The following is a 21,658-nucleotide window of genomic DNA, read 5'->3' on the forward strand; positions in this document are numbered from 1 at the left end:
AACCCTTGGAATTCAAATCCTGTCATCTATTTAGACATTTTTTTTTTTTTCAGGGGAGGGGAAGGATTAATTTCATGTTTTGTTGAGATATTCTCATCCTGTAGCTGACACTGGTCTTAAACTGTCAGCTTCGTGAGTGCTAGGTAAGTGTGCACTACTATGTCTAGTTCTGGCTGGAATACTTTTAGACACGTATGGAGTTGGGTGAGGTGGTTCATACCTTTAATCTCAGCACTCAGGGAGCAGAGGTAGGCACACAGATCTCTGTGAGTTCCAGTCTAGGCAGAGCCAAACAACAAAAAACAAACAAATAAAACATAACAAATAGGGAACATATGAAAAAGAGTTAAATTTCACTTCAAGCAATGACCAGTCTAATGATCCCAATGACAGTAATACTCTTTTTCGTGATGGCATGAAATAAGCATACAATTGGATTCTATTTTAAAACACTGTCTTTGAATGCTCTCAATCTGGAAAACACAGTATCAAACACTCAGCGAGTGCTGGAGACACAGCTATGCAGAGCTCTTGCCTCGAGGGCACAGGCACTGATCTCCAGCACAGCAAAAACACAAACTTTTAAAAACATAGATTACAAATGAGGGCTGGGATGAATGAAAGCCTGCTGCTGCTGCTGGTTCACTAAGTCAATTCCTGTGACACTGATAACTGACGGTGGGGACACATGGGTGGGGAAAGAATCTGGGATAAGTTCTTTGCAGTCCAGTCTGGTTTTGAATTCCTGATCCTTCTCCTTCCCAGGCTTCCTGAGCACTGAAATTACAAGTGTGGGTCACGATGCCCAGGCTGAGGCTCCAGAATCAGAAATGACAGACTGAAAAGCGTTGAGGACTCATTTGCTCACAATCAGTAAAACTGTTTCCCAGCATGACTGATTTTAAACGATGCACACCCTCCAACTCTTCCAGTCTGTCAACATAGTTGCTCTCCTGATCACACATTAACCAGAACTTAGGGTCAACAGCCTCCAATCGCCTGGCAAAGATGTCAAAACTGTCAAACCTTTTTGCTAACTGGGCTGCCCTCTACTGGGTAACTTAAGACATGGAGACAAGTCAGTGCACTTGGTTTCACAAGGCAACACAAATAAATGTAAACATTCCATATTCTGAACAAACAGAAGGTCCCTGAATAAGTTACAAACAAAACAAAACAAAACAAAACAAAACTACCACAAAATACAAACTCTTCAGTGAATTAGTTTTTACCATGGAAACAACACAGTGCCGACTCCACAAGTAAAGAGCTTCAGTCATTGAAAACCACAATAGACAGAGTTCTAGTCCCCTTCCTAACCTTGGAGGCAGATCTGAAACAGGAGTGTGTGGAGGTAATGGGCACACTAATCTTTCATGATTTTATGGTGGCAAAATCTCATTTTTTAGTCCATTTACTCTATGATGTTTTTTACACATAAGCACAGATTCATGCTGAGTATCTGACAGCCACTAAGCCTCTCCCTACAGCATCAACACTTCTCTGAGTCTCCTCTTCTGTGAAGACAGCAAGTTGTCCATCTGGGGCTCATCCCCATGCCTGCGATTTGCAGTAATGTAGGACCAGTTTACCATCACTGCCAAAACACTACAAAAAGAGAAGACAACATATTAAATACTCAATTTTTTTTTAAGATTAAGAAAGAGTTCTGTAACATACTACCTTTTTCAAAAGATGCCTCTTTCTATTACACATCTCAGTAATTTCTACATGTTCAACAAAACCAGGATACCTTGGGTGTGGGCTTAAATACTTTCACTGCCTTCATGATATTGCTGATCCTCAGGTATTTTCAGCTCTTTCCCGGTAGTGCTAGTGTATCTAGTAAGGATTATTGTCAGGAAGCAGCAATATTGAATAAGGTTATCTAGTACAGTTTTATCTATTTTTTGGAGTCAGATCACAATTACAGATGGAAATGAACACTGCAGAAGTGATACAGATTAGACAAAATTTCTAAGAAAAATGAAAGACGGCTTTTAAATGAAACTTATTCCTTGACTGTTGCTTAATTTATTAAGATCTTACTATGTTAAATGTGTTCATTCTCTTCTCCCATCGATCATTAAGATGGCAATGGCATGCTATCTCTTAAAGACGTGAATTAATAATCCAGACTATACAATAGACATGATACCCACGGGGGGAGGTTACTTACCTCATATAGAGTTCCAACTTCTTGGTCTGGGGAAGGGGCAAAGGATTGATTCACATAAATAAACTATAGGGAAGAAAAAAGAATAGATTCAAAATGGTATCCTTTTTATAACTAAGACACTTTCAAATAGTGTGCGTGCTGTGTGTGTGTGTGTGTGTGTGTGTGTGTGTGTGTCAGTGTGTCTGTGTCAGAGGTCGACAATGAGTGGGTGTTCTTGATGGTTCTCTTGCCTTATTTTTTGGAGACAGAGCCTCTCTCTGAGTCTGGAGCTAATCTAATGGCTAGTCCGGCTGGTCAGTGAGATCCAGAATCTGCCCATTTCCCCCACCAGGCACTGGGGTCACATACACTAGCACAGGGCCCTGAGTTTATGTAGGTGTTGGGGTCTTCATCTTTGTGAGTGGAAGACACTTGATAGACTGAGCCAGTTCCCTAGATAAATACATTTTAAATAGTTTTTCACAAATAGTTTTTGGAAGGATATTCAAAACGCTACATTAACAAAATGTCTCCTAGGCATAGTAGCTCCTAATTGTAATTCCAGCAGGTGAGTGTGTGTAGGCTTGCCCATGAGTACAACGTAAGCCTGGGCTACACAGTGAGACTACCCCAAAAGAATTGAGTCACAATACAAGACTTCTTCTAATTTTTTCTAATAATTTCACATATGCAGGTTAAAAAAAAATCAATACATTTGATATTGGGTATTTTTCTTGGGTATGTTACACACATTTTTCTTTTGACCTTTACTACTTTTGAAAAATTTCAGGGGTTATGAATTTGAAGCCAGACACTATTAGTATTAAATTACTCGCAGCTCATAAAAGAATTCATGTTCCAACTTTAATCTGTTTTAAATTAAAGTATTTCTAGCGCTTAAAAAATTCCTAAAGATATAAAGTCATAGGGCCAGAGAGGCTTCTGATCACCTTCTTAGAAATAGAAAATTGGCAGGTAACATTCAACGTCCATCTCCCAATCTAAGGACAAAATATTCTAGGCTTAACAATCTTGTCTCTTAAAAAAAAAGAAAGAAACAATATGAGAACAGCTAGTCAACAGGGATTATTTATACAACAATAAATACTGGTTAAGTTTTTCTCCCTTCAGTACTGAATGAGTCCTGGCCCTAAATACAAGTAACATTTCCTGGTCTATCCCATGTATACGAACGATACTGAACATAGAGATCACAGTGTCTGTCTCTCATGGGGCTACTCACAGATAAAATACACCCCAAATAGCACATAATACCAAGCACAGCTGTGTACTTTAGCGATGATTTAGTTAAGGAGGGACTGCATACATGATCATGGTCTCAAAGATCCTGTCTTCATGTGATGTGCTATTTTAACTTGTGTAACCATACTCTAGAATGTTTACACAAGAACAAAATTATCTAAGAACAAATTCCTCAAAATGTCTCCACTGTTAAATGTGGAGATAGCTCAGCTGGTAAAGTGCTTGATATGCAGGCATGAAGACCCGAGTTCTATCCCTCATACACTCCATAAAAAGCTAGGCAATGGCAGGACATGCTTGTAATCCCAGCAATGGGGAGAAAGAGACGGGGGACCCCTGGGACCTACTGGCTAGCCAGGCTAGCTTACTTGGTGAGCTTTAGGGGAGATAGAGACTTGGGGTGGGGGTGTCCTCTGGGATCTGCTGGCTAGCCAGGCTAGCCCACTTGGTGAGCTTTAGGCCATTGAAACCATCTCAAAAACGAGATGGATGGCAACTAAAGCCTGACACCTGAGGCTCTTCAAAGAAACAAATCCCTTATCACAACTAAACCCCAAATGGAGTGAGTGCATACCATACTGTATACCAGGAAATAGGTGTACGCCGCCTAGTTCTTTCATAATATATGAAAGAGATACTGCTTACCTCAAGAACAATGGGACAAAAGCAATACGGAATCAAAGTAAATTAAACGCCAAACTGTATCAATGTACAGAGAATATAATGTTCTATGACATATTTCTACATGGATATTCAGTGATATTTTGAGGAAACTAAAAATACCAGCCTTTAAAAAAATACAAAACCAAACAGACTGGAATGTGTTGTATGATATTTTGTTTGTGTTCTGACAAAGTTTGACTGCAGATCAGAGGGCGGAGCTAGCCAGGAGTTAACTATAGAAGCAGGGTGGTGATGGCTCACACCTTTAAATGGTCACACACAGGAAGATAAGGCGGGTGGAGACAGGATCTCAGCCTTTCGGTCTGAGGATCCAGAGAGCTAAGGTATCACTAGTAGCTGCTCCTTTGCTTCTCTGATCTTTCCATTATTACCCCATATTTGACTCCTGTTTTTTATTGGTAAGACTGATTAAGATCATGCTTTAGGAAAGAACTAACAGTAATAATATACATGACATTAAGGGCTTGGGGTAAGCACACTTCCTGCCAAACTGATGACCTGAGATAATTTGCAGGCACATGGTGGACGGAGAATCCACTCCCAAGCATTGTTCTCTGACCACTGCACGCACATTCCAACGCCCACCAGAGATAAACATAATAAAAAACAACTATCTTAGAAAGCAAAGTGAATCTAAACTCATTTCACTTCAGAGCGCCTCAAAGACTCTTCCGATAAAGTACATGTAACAAAAGTAATGTATAGCTTTGTATGTACATGTGTTACTCATGGTTGCCTAGGACTTGTGAACTTTTATAGGCAGACAATCAATACTGTTTTCATACCAACTGTTCGGAGGCCACAAGTTTAAGGAACTTTTTGATGAAGTCAATGAGTCCTTGGATGGTTCGGGTTCGCTCTACAGCCCATTTCTTTGTTTTCATTATAGGGGTATCTCCTACAGCCTTTAGCAGGATGTCAACTTAAAAAAAAAATATTGAAACAGCTGATGAGAATGTGATGTGAAACAGAATACAAACTTTCTATCTACGTATTTTATGTAATTATTATTCTGGAGCTATGTCAGAGATATAAAGATATTAGCCTCTTCTCCACTATTTTCCTTCTTGACCTTACGAAGTTCTTCCTAAGGGATTAATCTTTAAGACAACATTTTGACACAACAGAATTCTTTTTTTTTTTTTGGAGCTGAGGATTGAACCCAGGGCCTTGCGCTTGCTAGGCAAGCACTCTACCACTGAGCTAAATCCCCAACCCTGACACAACAGAATTCTAAAGATAAGAAATCGATCTAGCCCAAGATACAAAACAATGCCCAAACAGTCAACTAAAAAACTTACGCAATTTTCACCCACTAAACTGGTGGTAACAGGGTGGTAGTGCCAGTAGTGCTGCCGTTGCCCCTGAACATGGCATACCTTACTAGAAAGCAATATGGTAATACCTATCTGATACTTGAAGATACACCTTGACTCGATAATATACTACTTAAAATCTAAAAAACCTTGAGATTTATAAAGATTCATGTAGAAGGATGTCACCTTCATCAAAGCATTTATTTTTACAGGAAAAAAAATCAGTAAATTTACATATTCAACACATATATGTAGATGAGATTAAATGAAATATGGCAGACTTTATAGAGAAAGGACACATTATTCCACACTGGGTCCAAATGGTGGTTCTGTCTCTTGTAGAGCTACAAACATTGCAAGTTTTCATTCTCAAATCCCTGTAACAGCACCTACCCCAGAGGGTTGGTAAGAAGATTAAGTCAGTTAATGAAAACAGTACCCAGAGCATAACTTGTACCTTAAGATTATTAAATAGCTGTTCAAAAAACACATTATGAAAGCAGTTAGTTTAAGAAGTTGACGAAATGTGCAAAATAGAAAGACTGTGTGTATATAACTCCAACTTCACTAGGAAAGTATCACACACACATTCACAATAATAAAGAGTATACATCAAAATGTTACTTCATAGTAGTGACATATGGCTTTTTGTAAGTATGAAATTTTCTATACTTAACTTTTTAGTGAAAAAACAAAACAAAAAACCCAAAACTATAACCTTAAAAAAAAAAAAAAAAAACAGGGGCCCCAAAGAAGTTTCAAGGAAAGTAGTAACATTTCAATGATTTAAACACAGATATGTGAACCAAGACTCATCGCTTTAATGAAGGTTAATTCCCTCAAGAGACACCTACGAACAAAGCTGCCCGAAAGCGGCTATCACACTATGGCCCCATTTGTTTGGTATTCAAAGTTGGATCAATTTATTCAAGTTTAGTTTCCTTCTGACGCCAGGTGTGGCAATACACACCTTTAATTCTAGCACTCAGGAGGCAGAGGCAGAGGCAGGCCAATTTCTGGGAGTTTGAGGCTAGTCCAGTCTACAGCCTGAGTTCCAGATCAAGTTTCTTCCTGAAATGAAATACAGGCACCTAGAACATATGATGCAGCTTATCTTCCTGGAAAAGAACTATGTAAGTGTCCTTTCAGTTAATTTGGGAATAAGGCTGAGTGAGGAAGGCATAAAGGTGATTTTGGTTAGCCTATCTTTCATACCTTCCTCCCCAGTTCCCTCAACCCCCTGGAGCAATCAATAACTAGGCAGCAATTAGGCACTGAGTTGTACTACTAGAGAAAGAAGAGCCAGAGGGCAAGAAGCTAGAGATGTAGTAATTTATAGTAATTATATAGTAATTACAGCTGTAGCCTTAATTCCCAAAATGACTTGCTTGTAGCTCAGAACTCTGACTACACATTGGAATCAACTGGAGAACAGTTAATATACACAGCAATTGAAATCTTTTGCAAAGTAGGACCTTAGCATGGGCATTCAAAAGTTTGGCCAGGGAAGCCTGTAATACTGTGCCACCAGGGCCAGCCAATAACCTGTTTCAGCAATCCTTCTGTAAATTACAGTGGAAATGTGAAATATCTCATCATCAAATTGTCTACAAAAAGATATTTGTTAAAAAGAAAAGAAAATATAGAGACCCAAATAAATAGTCACCTCAGGCAGTATCTTGGATTATGGGCCATTTCTAGATTTTTTGTTTGTTTGTTTGTTTTGTACAGCAATCATCAGTGTGAAGGACTAAAGCTTTAAATTAAACAGAATTCTTTTGTTTTTATTTTTGGCCTGGGCTGGTCTTGAACTCACAGAGATCTGCTTGCCTCAGGCTTCTGAGTGCTGGAATAAAAGTGCATGTCACCACTCTCAGCCTGGTGCTTCCACCTTAAAGGAAACCTTTGAAAGTCAGCTGGATACGGCTAACGGGAAGAAAAAAAAATTAGGTTTTTTCCCCCCTAAATTGACAGTGGTTATCTGTCCAAATACTCAATACAGCATATATACATGGCAGGTTCCCTCCAAACGCAGAGTCAGTCTGTTTTTTTCTTTCTTGACGAGCTGGGAATTGAACCCCTGGATCTTTTGTAGTGTTCTAATGCTGAGCTACATACACCTGCAACGCCCGGAGCAGTGCTGGGAGACAGTTCTCTTCCCATGCAGCATCAACAAACTGGTGAGATTAAGGAGCAGACAACACAACTGGAGAACATAAGGACTAGGTCTATCTTTTCCACTGATACATGTTTATTCGCTGATTGTTCTTACAGTCAACTCTAACTTTACAGTGTTCAGGGCACGTTAACCTGAACTTCCTTACTTTCCAGTGGCAAACACATCCCTAAGGCAACACACAGGTTGAGGGCAGCTAGTTAAAGAAATTCAATGTCGCACAGAGGAATGGTCCCCATCCCAAATAAATAAAAAGTTAATAAAAAGGCAACACCTTAAGTTTGCCCTCAGCATCCTTCACAGTATCTGAAGTTCCAGGTTTTTGTTCTAAAGAATGAACTCATATTCAGTTGGAGGGGGACGCCAATAGCGAACTCGTCAGAATTCGTGGATTGTAACACACTTTTGCTGTCACCTTAAATTTTTATTCCAGTAACTAGTCTCGCGGTAAGTACCTGGAGCTACCGAGCTCTCGCTCCGCTCCCAGCTTCAAAGTGCTCAAAGACCAGACACCGTAAACGGTGCGAGGGATGGCGAGGCCGGGTACCACCCGGATCGCTTAGGCACTCAAAAGGCGTGAGCACCAGGAAGTACTTGTGCTCGGTTTTCAGAGGTGCACCTCTGGGGCGCGCCCTTCTCTAGCTTTTGCTACTTTATGGGCTGTCACTCTTAGAAATGCTATTAAACCTCCTGCCTCCGCCCACAAACGGATGTTGACATTACTTTTTTTCTTGGTGTCACCAGGAGGTTCTTCCGTCCCCGGCGAGACTGCGGCCGAAGATGGGGGCTCTGGGGTGGCTGTTTCGGGGGAGAGCTCCGAGAGGCTCTCGCCGCCGGCCGCGGCCGCTGCAGAAGGGAGCTGAAGCACAGCCTCAGGATCTTCCGCCATAATGCTCGCTGAGAGGCGGAACGGCGGAAGTGACGTAGCGGCGCAGAGGTTGGGCCTTGCTCCCCGGAGAGTCGCAAAGCAGGCGCCGGGTAGGGGGAGCCCGGGCCAACAGTGAACTTTAGGGGTGTCTGGAGAGCATCACACACAGATGCTCTGTTGGAATCACAGTATTTCAAGGAGTACTGAGTGCCATCTAGCTGCAGCGAGCTGCCGGAATGCTCCGGAGACGAGCCTCCGTGCGCCATCAGATGAGCAAGGACTACCCCCCCCTCCGGCAAGTTGGTTCCGGCCCGGGGCCGCTTCCGTTTCCTTCTGGCCGGCCCCGCCCAGGCCCCCGCCTCCGGGCCCCGCCCCACAGCGCGGGAGCGCGCGCGCGCGCGTGCGGGAGGGGGCGGGTGGGGAAGCCGTGGCTGCAAGCTCCCGGAGGCGAGGCTCGCGCGCCCGCCCCCGCCCTGGCCCCAGCGCCCACCCGGTCGGCCCCGGCCCAGCCATGATCAAGGCCATCCTCATCTTCAACAACCACGGGAAGCCGCGGCTCTCCAAGTTCTACCAGCCCTATGTGAGTATTGCCCCTGCCGCGGACCCGGGGAAGAGGGCGAGCGCCGGCGCAGGGCAGCGCCCTGCCGCTCCCCCAGCGCGACCCTCGCGACGCCGCGGCCCTCCCCGCGTCCGACTCTGCGGCCCGCTGCCTGTCAGCTCGGCCCGTGGGAGCCGCTTGCCACTCCCCGCCGGCAGCTCGCCGTCTGTGGGCGAGGCGGTTTGGCCGCCGCGAGGGGCGCTGCCCACCTGCCCGGCCCCTCAGCCCCACACCGCGGCAGCGCCGCTGCTTCCTGTCGAGCGCCCGCAGCGGGGGTAGCCGGCTTTCCAGCCCCGGGCTCCCTCCCGAGTCCCATTCCCTGTCGTCGCCCAGCCCGGCCAGGTGGATTGCTTTTCTGTCGCCCGGGGACAGATGGACCACTGTGTCCGCCCTAATCCTCTCCGAGCTCAGCAACTTTGGCTCGCCGCACGCCCTGGCCGGTCCGTCCAGTGTGTTTCCATATGGAAGCATCCGAAGCCCCGTAGGACTTCCAAGGTGGCTGTTGGGAAAAAAAAAAAATTAAGTGGGGACCTGACGTGGCTAGTGGGCTTTTATCCTACTGTCTGAATTTACTCTTTCAATAACTGGCAGCCTAAGTCGTTGACCCATCCGGAACGGGATTCTGTGCCTCGGAGTTAAAGATTTCATTTTGGTGTGACTTTTCTTTTTTCCGATCAAAACGTAAGGGCATTCATTTGCCCTGGGTTTTAGTTTAAATGAAATAGCATCTGTGAAAGTTCTCATCTAGAACTGTGAACATTGTTTAATATTGCTAGGAACAGATAACTTTAGAGTCGTGAAGACGGTTTGTAAAGAGTGAGGAGAGGTAGTAGGCTCCTATGCCTTAACCGAGGGCAAAACTCACACTAGGTCGTAGACTAAGCTGTCATTTGTAGGGTGAATGTGAGCTCAGTAGCTGTAGCGCTGTCTTGGGGCGTTTTGCTTATAGCCAGACATGGACTTTGAATTTAGTGTTGAAAATGTGCCAGCACCAACCCTTTCTGCGGGTGGCCCCAGATGGAAATTATTCCTGCCATTAAAAGTGAAACGTGAAAATGTCAGTTTGCCTAAAGTGATAATGCAGTCTGTGGAGGTGTTGGGTGAAGTGAGAAATGAGCTGCTTCCTTTCCTTAAGTTGCTTTGCTTTCCCTGATGATAAAGAACACTTTGCTCCACTTTTTTGTGTGGCTTTTAGTGTAGTGTAACTTAAACGCTAATGGTCTGTTTAAAAAGTCTAGATTATTCTTGAATCCAAAATAAAATTCTAGTTGTTCCTTCGGAGAAGAACAGTGCTTTAGCTTGACATTACCTGATTGTCTAAAAATGTTAACTAGCCCTTGTTGAGCCCGTTTGCTGTGTAGACAAGGTATGTCCCAAGAGTGAAACCACATTGAAGAGTTTTGGTTTTTTTTCCTACATTTAAATTTAGTAATTTGTCTGGCCTGATAGTGAAGGCCTGTAAGTCCAGCTACTCAGGAAGCTGAGACAGGAGCCATTGGAAGTTCAAGACCTGGGCTGCTGAGATCAAGGCCAGCCTGTGCAATTTAGTGAGACTCTCTCCCGACATAAAAAGTAAAAGGTGGGCTAGTGAGAGTGTGTCTCATGTCCACAAGGTCCTGGCTTCCATCCCTAGTATTATAAAATTAATTATTAAACATTACAGGTCCCTTGGCTAGTCCATGATTTCATAGTCAACCCTACTATAGGTAGACTTAATCCATATGAAATATGGATGTAACGTGGAGATGTAGAAATACAACTTCCTCCTGTCCAACAGTGGGCGAAGAACTGCCTTTTACTTTAGTTGTTGGGTGGCAGTGAAGGCCACCATGGAAGCAGTTGTGCAGCTGAGGCAGCTGTGGTGGCACTTTTTGGTCACTAAGTGACAGTGCTAATGGAGGCCCGAGACTGGATGGTATTTAAAAGGATGCTGGCTGTATAGAAGGTGATGCTTCAGAAGCCGTTTCTCCGTGTCAGGCGTCGCACATTGGATTTTCCCAACCATGTGCTAAATTGTCTTTCAGAAATTATGAAAGTAATTTATTTCTTTGCTTCTTGCACTAGACCATAACCCTTGTGGGGTCAGATGCTATTTTTCGCTCATTTATTCCCTTGTCCGCTTGTCACCAAATCTTTACTTCATGTCTGCCACATGCAGGCACTGTAAATGGAGAAACACATCCACTTCCTGCCTTGTAGAGGGGTATAGACATGGCTAATAAATAGCCTATATGATATCACAGGTATTAATATTAATAAATGGTATAGAAAACTAAAGCAAGGCAAAGTAGGGAGTGTGAGGATGCTAATTTAAAATACTGCAGCCAGTGACATTCTCGCCAGGAGGCAATGTTGAAACACAATATTGACTGTGCTAAGAAAAGTCAACTTTGTAGAGAGATGCCTGGGGGAAAGGGCATTCCGAGCAGAGATACACGATGCCCAGATGGATGGGAAGGTTGCATGTTTGGAGAATGAACATCAGGAGTACAAGCATTGCAAGTGGAGACTGTCAGGGAGGCATGGTTGGAAATGGTGTTTGTTGTGTGGGTCACCCAAGTGGATCCCTTTTTCATTGCCTGAAACTCCTGTCATGTCTTTGTGATGTGCCCCAAATTGAGTCTGTGTTCTTTGCTTAGCCCAGACACCACATCTGTGTTTTCTGAAGGGATTTCCCCTGCTGCTGCTCTTGTCTTAGAACTTTATTTTTAGGGTGTGGTATTCTGTTTCACAGCCCATAAGTCCTTGGGACATCCTATAGAGATTTTGTTGGAAGTTATGATTTAAGCATATTTATGTCACCTCCAGCAGTCAACATTGAGTCTTTAATGTGCTGAACTTTTTAAAAAATTAGTTTTTAATTGTGTTTATGTGCCTGTCTATGTGTACCACATGCATATAGGTTGCAGCAGAGGCCAGAAGGAGTGGGATCCCCTGGAACTGGAATTTCAGTTGATTGTGAGCTGCCTCACGTAGGTGCTGGGCCAAACTTTATCCCTCTGCAAGAGCAGTAAGCACTCTTAACCAAAACTCTCTCTAGCTCCGGTAGTAAACTCCTAATGGATTGGTGTTAAATGCATTTCTTTGGAATCTAGCTTTGGGATAAAATTGGTATTAAAATTGATTGTTAAATTTCTTTTCAACTGTTAAAATTTAGTTCTTCATTAAGTGGAGATTTTCCACAATCTGTATCTTTAGCATAAAAGTAAGAGTAGATTAGCTGTTACTTCGTCCATCCCTGTGTAAAGTTGGAAGAAGTCTCTTAAGAAGCACTCATCAGGCCTGTCAGGATGGCACATGTAGTAAGGCATTTACTGCCGAGCCTGATGACCCGAGTTTCATCTCCAGAACCCATGTAATGGAAGGAAAGAGCCCTCTTGCATGTTGTCCCTTTGGTGTCTCCCTCACACAAATAAATGAAAAAAATTCTTTATTTAAAAAGTATATATCCAGTAAGATCAGTTCGGAGTTAAATAAGTAAGCAATATTTAGGGATATTTCTAGGCCAATGGTTCTGTATCCTGACAGGATGCTGAGGTTTAAGTTGAACATGTATGGTTAATACTAACAGTTTGAAAATTGCTTAACTTTGACATGCTTCCCTTCTGCGGTGGGTTTTCATAACATTCGTGTGGTCATCTCTACCCCTTAGTACTGTAGGGTTGGGGTTGTAGTAGCCTAGGTCATGCCTCTCAGTTAGTGTCGTTTGTGAGATGTGAAGTACCATGTGTTTTGCAAGTCTTTGCTGAGGTAAAGTCTGGCTCGTTCCAGCAGAGGCAAACACTAAGAATGGGTGGGCCAAGTGCTTCCTCTTTTGGTTTTCCTGCTGACTCCTTGAGATTGTCATTGCAGAAGTTCAGAGTCTGTGTGTGTGCATATTCTCTTTCATGTAATGCTTAGCTACAGCAATCTGGCCACAGTAACTTTTAGTCTTACTAGTTACCGAGAAATGATTTGAATATTACTAACATTTAAACCAAAAGTATTTTTACTTAGCTACTAAACATAAAAGCAACAACAAAACCTCCTTGGGCTATGATTCCTATGTTACTGGTAAACCATAATATATTCCTTAGTGAGTCATGCTAATGAAGCAGGAATATGAGTTGTTGTCCTTGTTTCCACATATACTAAAGATCACCACACATTTAAAGTACAAGCAGAAACACTTCTAAACTGTAAAGTATGTGTGACTCCAATATAGTTGTAAGTTATGTTTTAGTATTAGGCCATTTAACAACTTCAGGCACCAGAAGGTACTCTGTTCTTTAAATCCTTAAAATGGGAAGTTTTGAATGTGTAGTTTTTCTTTAAAACATCTTTAAGAAGTTTTATTTAGGCTTATTGGTTTCCTTTTTAGTGACTTTTGACAATATGGCAGGTAGGATAGTAAAATGCATTTCCTTTTTCATCTCTCACTTTTTCCCAGTGCTGGGGATGAAACCCAGAACCTTATGTATGCTAGAGTATGCTGTACTACTTAGCTAAACCCCCAGGTAGTTATTAGTCAGGTGTGCTACCCAGATGTATTCCCAGTACTCACAACTACTAGGGAAACTGAGGCAGGTAGAGCACTTGAGCCCATGGTTTGGAAACCAGTCTAGACAACATAGTGAGTCCCTGTTTCAAAATTCAGAACAAAATGAAATTTAAAAAGGTACAGTTATCAACAGTTCTGAGTAATGTGATATCAATACATATTTTTACATATTTCAACTTTTTAAAGAAAAAAATTCATGATTTCATTTTAAAATATTTTTTAAAGGTTCATTTTATGTGTGGTTTTGTTTTGTTTACATTTGTGTATATGCACCATGTGCATGCTTGCTGTCTAAGGAGGTGAGAAGACAGCATCAGATCCCTTGGGACTGGTGTTAGAGATGGTTATAAACCACCACGTGGATTCTGGGAACTGAACCAGGGTCTCGACAAGAGCAACAAGTGCTTTTAACCACTGAGCCAGCTCACCTCTCCAGCCTCTCCATAAGACTTGTTCTCCTTTAGCATTGGTTAAAATTCTTTGGGGCACCTAAACTGGGTCTTAGGTGATTGATGTAAATGCTTCTGCACAGTTCCTACAGGGTAAGTAGTACAGCGTATAGATGGATTCCAGCATAGATTCAGCCAAGTCAGTGACTTCCTTACAGAGTGCTTCTTCATTTGCTTACTTGGCACAAAAATTAGTTATCCGAAGGCTGATTTTTTTCTCCCTGACAGTTCAATCTGAATGGTTAGTTCCTGTAGCCTAGAATTTGTCCCCTGTCCTGTCCCCTCAAAAAAAAAAAAAAAAAAAAAAAAAAAAAGAAAAGAAAAGAAAAAGAAACAAAAACAAACAAACAAAAAACCCCTGACAATCTGGCTAGACACACCCAAACAAAACCAGTAATAGCTTTCTTTCATCAGGCTATAAGCTTGGAAACAGATGAAGTGGTATTGTCAGAAAGCTGGAAACAGGAGTATGTGTTGATTATGATGAGCAAACTAAGGGTCTGTTATCATCTGTTTAAAAAGAATCTTATTGTTAGGGCTGAAGAGATGGTTCAGCAGCTACGAGCTTGTACTGCTCTTCCAGAGGATCCGAGTATGGTGCCCAGCATTACTTGGTGACTCACAGCCTTCAGTAACTCCCTTTCTAGAGGATCCAGCGCCCTCTTTTGGCCTCCCCAGGCACTGCTTGAATGTGATAACACTAATACACATAAAACTAAATAAATCTAAAAAAGCTTAAAAATAACTACCACATATGTTAATGAATAGGAATTACTGTAATTTAAGAAATTAGGGCTGTGGAGATAGCTCAGTAGATATAATGGTTGCCATGCACGCATGAGAACCTAGCTTCAGATCCTGAGTATTTATGTAAAAACCATGTCCTCTATGTGCCTCCAATCCCAGCACCAAAGAAATATCCCAAACCAAGAAGATCTCTAGGACTTGCTGGCCAGCCATTCGAGTTACCACAGGAAGCTCCATGTTCAGTAAAAAACCTTGCGTCAAAGGGTCTAATAGTGGTACACATACCTTGATAGTAGCCAACAGTTATCTAATTAAACTAAACTAATTAAATCCTACTCAACAGGAGGGAGAGCATGCCTGATACTGGAAATCTAGCTAACTGCTTATTTCTGCTGAACTCATGGTTATTGGAAGAGAGTATAGCCACTAATTTACTAAACCAGCATAATCTCTAGCAGCAGTCTATAAACATTTGTCCTTGCAACTACAGGTAAGTGTGGTCTTTATCTAGAAAACTTCTCTTTGTAGCAAACAGTGACCATTACAGAAAACCACAACCATTCAAAATGCAGAGTTGTGGAGCCCAGTTCCAATGGCTACATCTACAAAACACTCCCATTCTTAAGGTTCAGGGAACATTTCAGAAAGATTGTAAGAGCCAGGGGATCAGGGAGTTTGCTGTGAGATTGTGTTTCGTAATAACATCAGAAGCTTACAGCCATAAAGTCTCACCAACATGATTGTGCGGATGTGAACTGAAGGATGACACCAGTGAACTGCCAAACTGGGTAGAGAAACGCCCAGGAGGTCTCAGCCTTACAGAAAGAATCTAAGCAGTGGAGGAAAACTGGTAACAGGAAAGGTAGCCTTCCATAGGGAAGAGCACACCAATTTGTTGTCCAGTAGCAAATGGTCAGCCCTGAAAATATACATACAGGTAGCATTCATTATACCAACTGAACAGGTTATATTTAGAAATATGTGTGTATATACATATGCTTATGTGCATGCAATAACAGTTTAAAAAAGACTGAATTTGAAGCAGAGCTGGGAGAGGTATATGGGAAGGTTTGGAGGGAGGGAAGGGAAGGAAGAAATGTTGTAATCGAATTATAATCTCAAAAGTAAAAAGCCTCTCCTATGTCCCCTTTCCCAAGGCGATACTTTTATCTGGTTATCACAGCATTGTGTAAACAATGTGGTTTTGTCGAAGTTTTCATTTGTAGACATTTCATGATCTGTTTGGTTTTGTTATTGGAAATAATTATTTAGTTCTGACTTAGAACATCTGAATCTCAGTCCCTCAAAGCTATTTCATACCGGATTACATCACTCCTCAGTGCTCACATTAGTTTTTTTATGTAATCTGTCTTCAACTGAGCCATGTCATAAATTTTGTTGTTGTTTTCCTTCTGATATTTTATCTTCCTTGAAGATAATTGCTTTCCCTTTGAGCTAACTTCTTTTAATTTACTTGTCTCTAATTTATGTCTCTGCCAGCATGTGTCTGTCAGTTTCCTGTTCATTAAGCAATCTCTTTTGGAACCTTCTGACTAGGACCAGTATGCACCAGTTGCCTGGCAGTCATGTTTGGACTTTAATTATCTGAGGGATTCCTCTTGCCTGTTGTCTATGTTAGTTAGATCTTCAGTTGCTTGATTCTTTATGTGTTGCCTTATCATGGTGGAGCCAGTGACTTCTTGGGGAAAATGTAACAAAAGTAGATTTTATGAGACCTCGCTGTTCTAAAGTCCTAGTCTAAGTACATTGATTGAGATTTAGAATTCCAGGTCAAGAAGTACTTCTTCCATGATTGCATGCTGTGCACCTTTCTGTTTCCAGGGTTGGTTTTCAAAAAGTCTACAGCAAGTCTGGCTACTCCCTTTGTGTGTATGATGTTTTACTGATGTACCAGGATGTGAGACTCCTGTTTCTAAGGGCTCAGAGCTTCTTGCCGTGAGACTGTTCACATCGTAGCATGGGATGCCCCTTCAGGCCTTTCATTCTGGAAGCTTTCATTGTCTACTGTGATCACTTCTTGGTTTCTTTGTATTCTGTTTTGATGCAGGGATTAAGCCTGGGGCCCTTGAGTGTACTAAGCAAGGGCTGTCACCAAGTTACCTATATCCCAGTCCTCTCTATTCTGAGTCTGTAATTCTTCATTCCTCTGGACTGTTGTAAATTCTTTTTTTTTGAGCTGAGGATGGAACCCAGGGCCTTGCGCTTGCTAGGCAAGCACTCTACCACTGAGCTAAATCCCCAACCCTGTAAATTCTTAAAATGTTCTCTTTTCTTCTATGCCTCCAATCTCTTGTGAAGGCATTTTCCGGAAGTTGTTTTTTTTTTTTTTTTTTTTTTCTTTTCTAGTTTATATCCTGAATTTGAAAATTTCTTGTGTTACAATTTCCATGATATCCTTAATTTCTGAATTTGACTTGTTTCACAGTATACGTCTCTCCTGAGTGTTTCAGATACAGAGCTCCGACCCTGCTGTTAGAATTGGGGTCTACGAAGGAGGTTCAAGGGCGTTGTTTTCAGTGTGTAGCAGGAGTGGAAATGGTACCAAGAGCGTGGTGGCAGGAAGGACAGTGTGTGTGTGTGTTCTCCTGAGAGTCAGAAGAAGGGTGCCCAGAGTCCTCGTGTTCAGCTGAGACCTAAGAGGTGCTGATAGCTAGTGGAATGAACAAGGTGTTTCAAGACAGAGGCAGGGACTGAAGAGAGCAGTGAGTGTTCTCGGTGGCTGACGTGGGGTTGGGGAGAAGCCGCAGGCCAGCAAACTCCACAGGTATGGCCAAAGTAAACTAGGAAGATGGTCATGCTATGGAGGGGGTTTTTGTGTATTAAGTGTATGTCTTTCCACTTTGCGAAATTTGGTTACTTCATACACACACACAACATACACACACACACAACACACACACACACATTCTCTCTCTCTCACACGAACTGTCTCTGAAAAGAGAGAGCTTTTAGGTCTTACTCTCTGGTTTGGATTCATATCGGTGGTTTATTATTTTTTTTAAGAGCCTATTTTGAGAGCAGACAGGCTCTCCAGCCCTTTGTGCCCCGGTGACCAAGGTCCTCCTTTTACTCAGCTATGATGGGGTTAGCGTTGCCGAACCTGTGAAGTGGATGCTAGGAATGAGGGATGGAGAAGGATCTGACCAAAGTCTCAGTGTGACATCATAAACTGGAGGTGGTTGGGAGTTGTGGAAACTAAGGATACCCAAAACTCTCTTCCTAGGATGCTCTCTAGGAAGTGGGGGTGTCAATCGCTTAAACTTTCTACCAGGAAATCCCTTTACCCTACCTTGCTATTTATTGCTGTAATTTATTGATCTTAAAATGCTGAATGACAGACTTCTCTTGGGTCAAAGAGAGATCCTAGGACTCCCCGCCCCCCACTTTCAGGAGCCCCAGGGGGCCAGGATGGGTTCATCTCATCTGCCAGTACCTGCAGAAGAATGTCTGTTTCATTTCGCTAGAGTTGGAAAAGGGATCATGTCCTACTTTTCCACGTTTCCCAGAGCAGGGGAGGGATGCAGGCACACTGAGCTGACTTCCCTAGTTTGAATACGTTCAGGTTGGAGCTGCAGCTGTGCAGCCTTCCAGTGTCATAGAGGAGTCTTTTACCCAGGACCCATCTCTCCATTCAGAAGCTTGCAGTCTTTATGTACAGAGATGAGAGACTGTTGGCTTATGATCTTTCCATTAAAAGTTTGATTGAAAACTAAAATAATTTGCATTTAACTGTTGATTTTTTTCTACCTAATTGTAATGTGATTAGAGAATATGATTTTTGTGAAACCAATCCTTCAGTATTTGCTACTCATGCTTTTGGTTTTCTTATAGTTTAATTATGTTTTATACAAAGTCTCACTCTGTAGCCAGGCTATCATCTGACTTTCCATGTAGTCCAAGGTTACCTTGAAATTGGAACCCTCTTGCTTCAGCCTCCCACATACTTGGATTACAGGCGTGTGCCACTATTGCTGGCAATATTTTGTTTCTACTACCTGCGATATACGTGTTATTAAGCAGTGTTTAGTTTTGCTTAGATTTGAATTTTATCCTAGTGGAATGATTATGTATCATTACGTCCCTTGCCCTTTCTTTTTCAGCTGTGGATTGAAGTGTGTCTCTCCCAGATTCCCATGTTGGAGCTCCAGCCGCAATGGTGTCTGGAGTTTGGGAAGTACTGAGTTTAGATGAGGGCATGAGAGTGAGCCCTCTGGTGGGAGTAGTGTCTTCCTAAGAGGTGCTGAAGAGCTTGCTTCTGCCCTCTTTGCCACACCAGGACCCAGTAAGAAAGAGCTCATCCACAGGCTAGGAGGAGAGCCGTGCACCAGAAATGACTGCAGGGATCTTGATTTTAGACTTGTGGCCCCCAGACTTCCACAGAATAAGCCATGCATTGTAGACTCCCCAGTCTGCCTCTTGCTGTTGTGACACATTGAATCAAGGCACTTTTACTTTTCACATTATGATTTGGAAATGTAAATGGTTAAGGGTAAGAATATATCACAGTTTATCCATTTGTTTTGTTTTGTTTTTTCAAGACAGGGTTTCTCTGTGTAGCCCTGGCTGTCCTGGAACTTACTCTGTAGACTAGGCTGGCCTCGAACTCACAGAGATCCTCCTGCCTCTGCTTCCCTATGTTCCAGCTTCTTAAAAGGCCATTTTATAAGTGTTTTCCTATTGTGCATGTTAAGAGTTTGTTATATGTATGCCATTGCTGGATAGTTGTGTGTGATTTTTTTTTTTAACCTCAAATAACTGGTTTCGTAGGAGTCAGAAAAGTATAAGGAGTAAAAGTGTTGATTAATGAAACTTGTGAAATGTTAGTGCCGCTTACCCTTGCACTGGTGGGCTAAGAGTTTCTCTGCTTTGAAGTTTTTTTGAATTTTATACCTGTGTTAGTGTGGCTCCTAAAGTGTTGCCATTGTTCCTTTAACTGATGCCACCAATTACTATGGGGCTTAGCACCTTTATATTTGTTTATGGACCATCATATTTCCTTCCTTGTGAGGTTTCTGTTCATAATTTTGCTCACATTTTTAACGACTTGGGAAGTTAGTTCTTTTTTACTGGGATATGAATTGCTTGGTTGAGTTTAGAAAATATCTACTGAACCAATTCTTGGTTTGGGGTCATGTTTACATAAAGATGAATAACATGGACTCAATTTGTATTCTATCAAGGTTCATTTTATCTGTAAACCAAGCTTCTCTATTGTCCCTGCACTCAAATATTCTTAACTTTAGCTCCATGAGTTAATCTAACGTTACTTCTGGCTTAGTTTAGCATTTGTGAAGCATCCGTCTCCGGCGCTAGCCAATGTCTGCTTTCCTCTTTCACTGGTGTGTCTGAGTGTTCTGGTTCTCACTTGTTTTTGATGGTAGAAATAAGTTTGTTTCTTTGTTTCTTAAGATTTTTCGTATTTAATATGTACATAGTGTTCTACCTGCATGGATGCCTGCATGCCAGAAGAGGGCACCAGATTCCATTATAGATGGTTGTGAACCACCATGTGGTTGCTGGATTTGAATTCAGGACCTCTGGAAGAGCAGCCAGCCCCAAATAAGTTACTTTCATTGTAGTGGTAAACTATAATGGATTTCCTCTCTTTCATCAAACTATGTTGGGTTTTGCTTTTGTAATTTGTATCTGATTTCCAAGGACCCTCCCCTTTTTTCCAGATTAAAATGACTATCTTTTATTTTCAAAATGTCTTAAAATGCTGTTAAACCTGTAAACTTGATCCTAATGCATATGAATTATCCTTTCTCAGAGTGAAGATACGCAACAGCAAATCATCAGGGAGACTTTCCATTTGGTGTCTAAGCGAGATGAGAATGTTTGTAATTTCCTAGAAGGAGGATTGTAAGTAAAGCATTTCATGGGTATTTCTAATTTCTATTGTGTGATGAAAGTGTATATTACTAGCCAGTTTATGATGAAAATTCCTCATAATTAATTAAATTAGGTAAATTAATTGCTGTCACTGTTAGGCATAACTAACTGCTTACTGACTAACAAACCAGTAAGCAGCACTTGTCCATGGCCTCTGCATCAGCTCCTGCCTCCAGGATCCTGCCCTGTTTGAGTTCCTGTCCTGCTTCCTTCAGTGATGGACTTCTATGTGGAAATGGAAGCCAAGTTAACCCTTTACTCCCCTGGTGGTTTTTTGGTCATGGTGTTTCATCATAGCAATAGAAACCCTAACTAAGACTTCATACTAGAGTTTGTATCAGTATTAGACTTGTTTAAAGTGAAGTTATATTTTCAAACCCAACTATGGACTTGCTTTGCAGAAGTCCTTAGTTTCTCTGAGCATTAATCAGTCTACTTTATAACACATTTTTCAGAAGCACAGTCTTTAAAACAAAACAAAAGACAACCTACAGTGAAATTGCTGGTGTGTTTATTTCACCCCTTCAAGGAACAGTTGTGACTGCTGTCATAACCAATCTCAGAACGTTAGAGTGTACATGCAGACTTTGAAATTAAATCCTCTGTAGACAAGTAACAGCATAATAAGAAATCCTTCATCCCCCCCCCCCCAATTATTTATTTTTGCTCTTACAGGATAAGGAAGTAGTATAGAGCTTGTAAGTTTAGTGTTATATTTATGGAATAAGAAAAATGCCACACCCTATATTGTTGTGAATGCTCTCTTAGTTCTGATTGTATGTAGCCTAGTTTTAAATTATGTTGATGTTGAAGTGGTCTTGAGAAGGTGAGTTTGATATTATAAACTCAACTATTATACAGCTATAGTGTATTTGGAAATATATAAGATGCCTCAGATGATTCCTAAATTATTTTAAAAATGCCGAATTCTAATCAATATGAATAA

At 41.8% G+C, this 21,658-nt stretch overlaps 2 protein-coding genes across 6 annotated transcripts in view; one reads left to right on the top strand and one right to left on the bottom strand.

The window, feature by feature from the left end:
* Nucleotides 1-381: 381 nt before the first annotated feature.
* On the bottom strand, nucleotides 382-8,531 carry Atg12 (autophagy related 12). Of its 2 annotated transcripts, XM_036204287.1 has the most exons (4): nucleotides 8,321-8,527; nucleotides 4,891-5,027; nucleotides 2,180-2,242; nucleotides 382-1,608 (listed from the first exon to the last, which is right to left on the bottom strand). In XM_036204287.1, exons 1-4 carry the CDS (start codon nucleotides 8,484-8,486, stop codon nucleotides 1,549-1,551), a joined length of 426 nt encoding a protein of 141 aa, XP_036060180.1. In that variant the 5' UTR covers nucleotides 8,487-8,527; the 3' UTR covers nucleotides 382-1,548. The 2 variants fall into 2 exon arrangements, with proteins under 2 accessions (XP_036060180.1, XP_036060181.1); XM_036204288.1 differs by lacking the exons at nucleotides 382-1,608; nucleotides 4,891-5,027 and having other exon boundaries at nucleotides 2,181-2,242; nucleotides 8,321-8,531.
* A 296-nt stretch (nucleotides 8,532-8,827) lies between these two features.
* Nucleotides 8,828-21,658, top strand: part of Ap3s1 (adaptor related protein complex 3 subunit sigma 1) — a 41,964-nt gene continuing 29,133 nt past the window's right edge. For all 4 annotated transcript variants that reach the window (XM_036204285.1, XM_036204283.1, XM_036204284.1 and 1 more), the window contains exons 1-2: nucleotides 8,828-9,045; nucleotides 20,591-20,682. In XM_036204285.1, coding sequence (XP_036060178.1) covers nucleotides 8,977-9,045; nucleotides 20,591-20,682 — 161 coding nt within the window. In that variant the 5' untranslated portion in view covers nucleotides 8,828-8,976. The remainder of the gene's footprint in view (nucleotides 9,046-20,590; nucleotides 20,683-21,658) is intronic.

This window comes from Onychomys torridus, chromosome 13, assembly GCF_903995425.1.
Source record: "Onychomys torridus chromosome 13, mOncTor1.1, whole genome shotgun sequence".
Lineage (NCBI taxonomy): Eukaryota > Metazoa > Chordata > Mammalia > Rodentia > Cricetidae > Onychomys > Onychomys torridus.

Bases quoted from the DNA above. Each gene is read 5' to 3' on its own strand.
- Atg12 (XM_036204287.1), bottom strand. From the start codon at position 8,486: ATGGCGGAAGATCCTGAGGCTGTGCTTCAGCTCCCTTCTGCAGCGGCC. The intron at 5,028-8,320 runs GTAATGTCAACA...TTTTTTTTTAAG, and splicing joins TGGTGACACCAAGAAAAAAA to TTGACATCCTGCTAAAGGCT. The intron at 1,609-2,179 runs GTAAGTAACCTC...CTCTTTTTGTAG, and splicing joins AAGTTGGAACTCTATATGAG to TGTTTTGGCAGTGATGGTAA.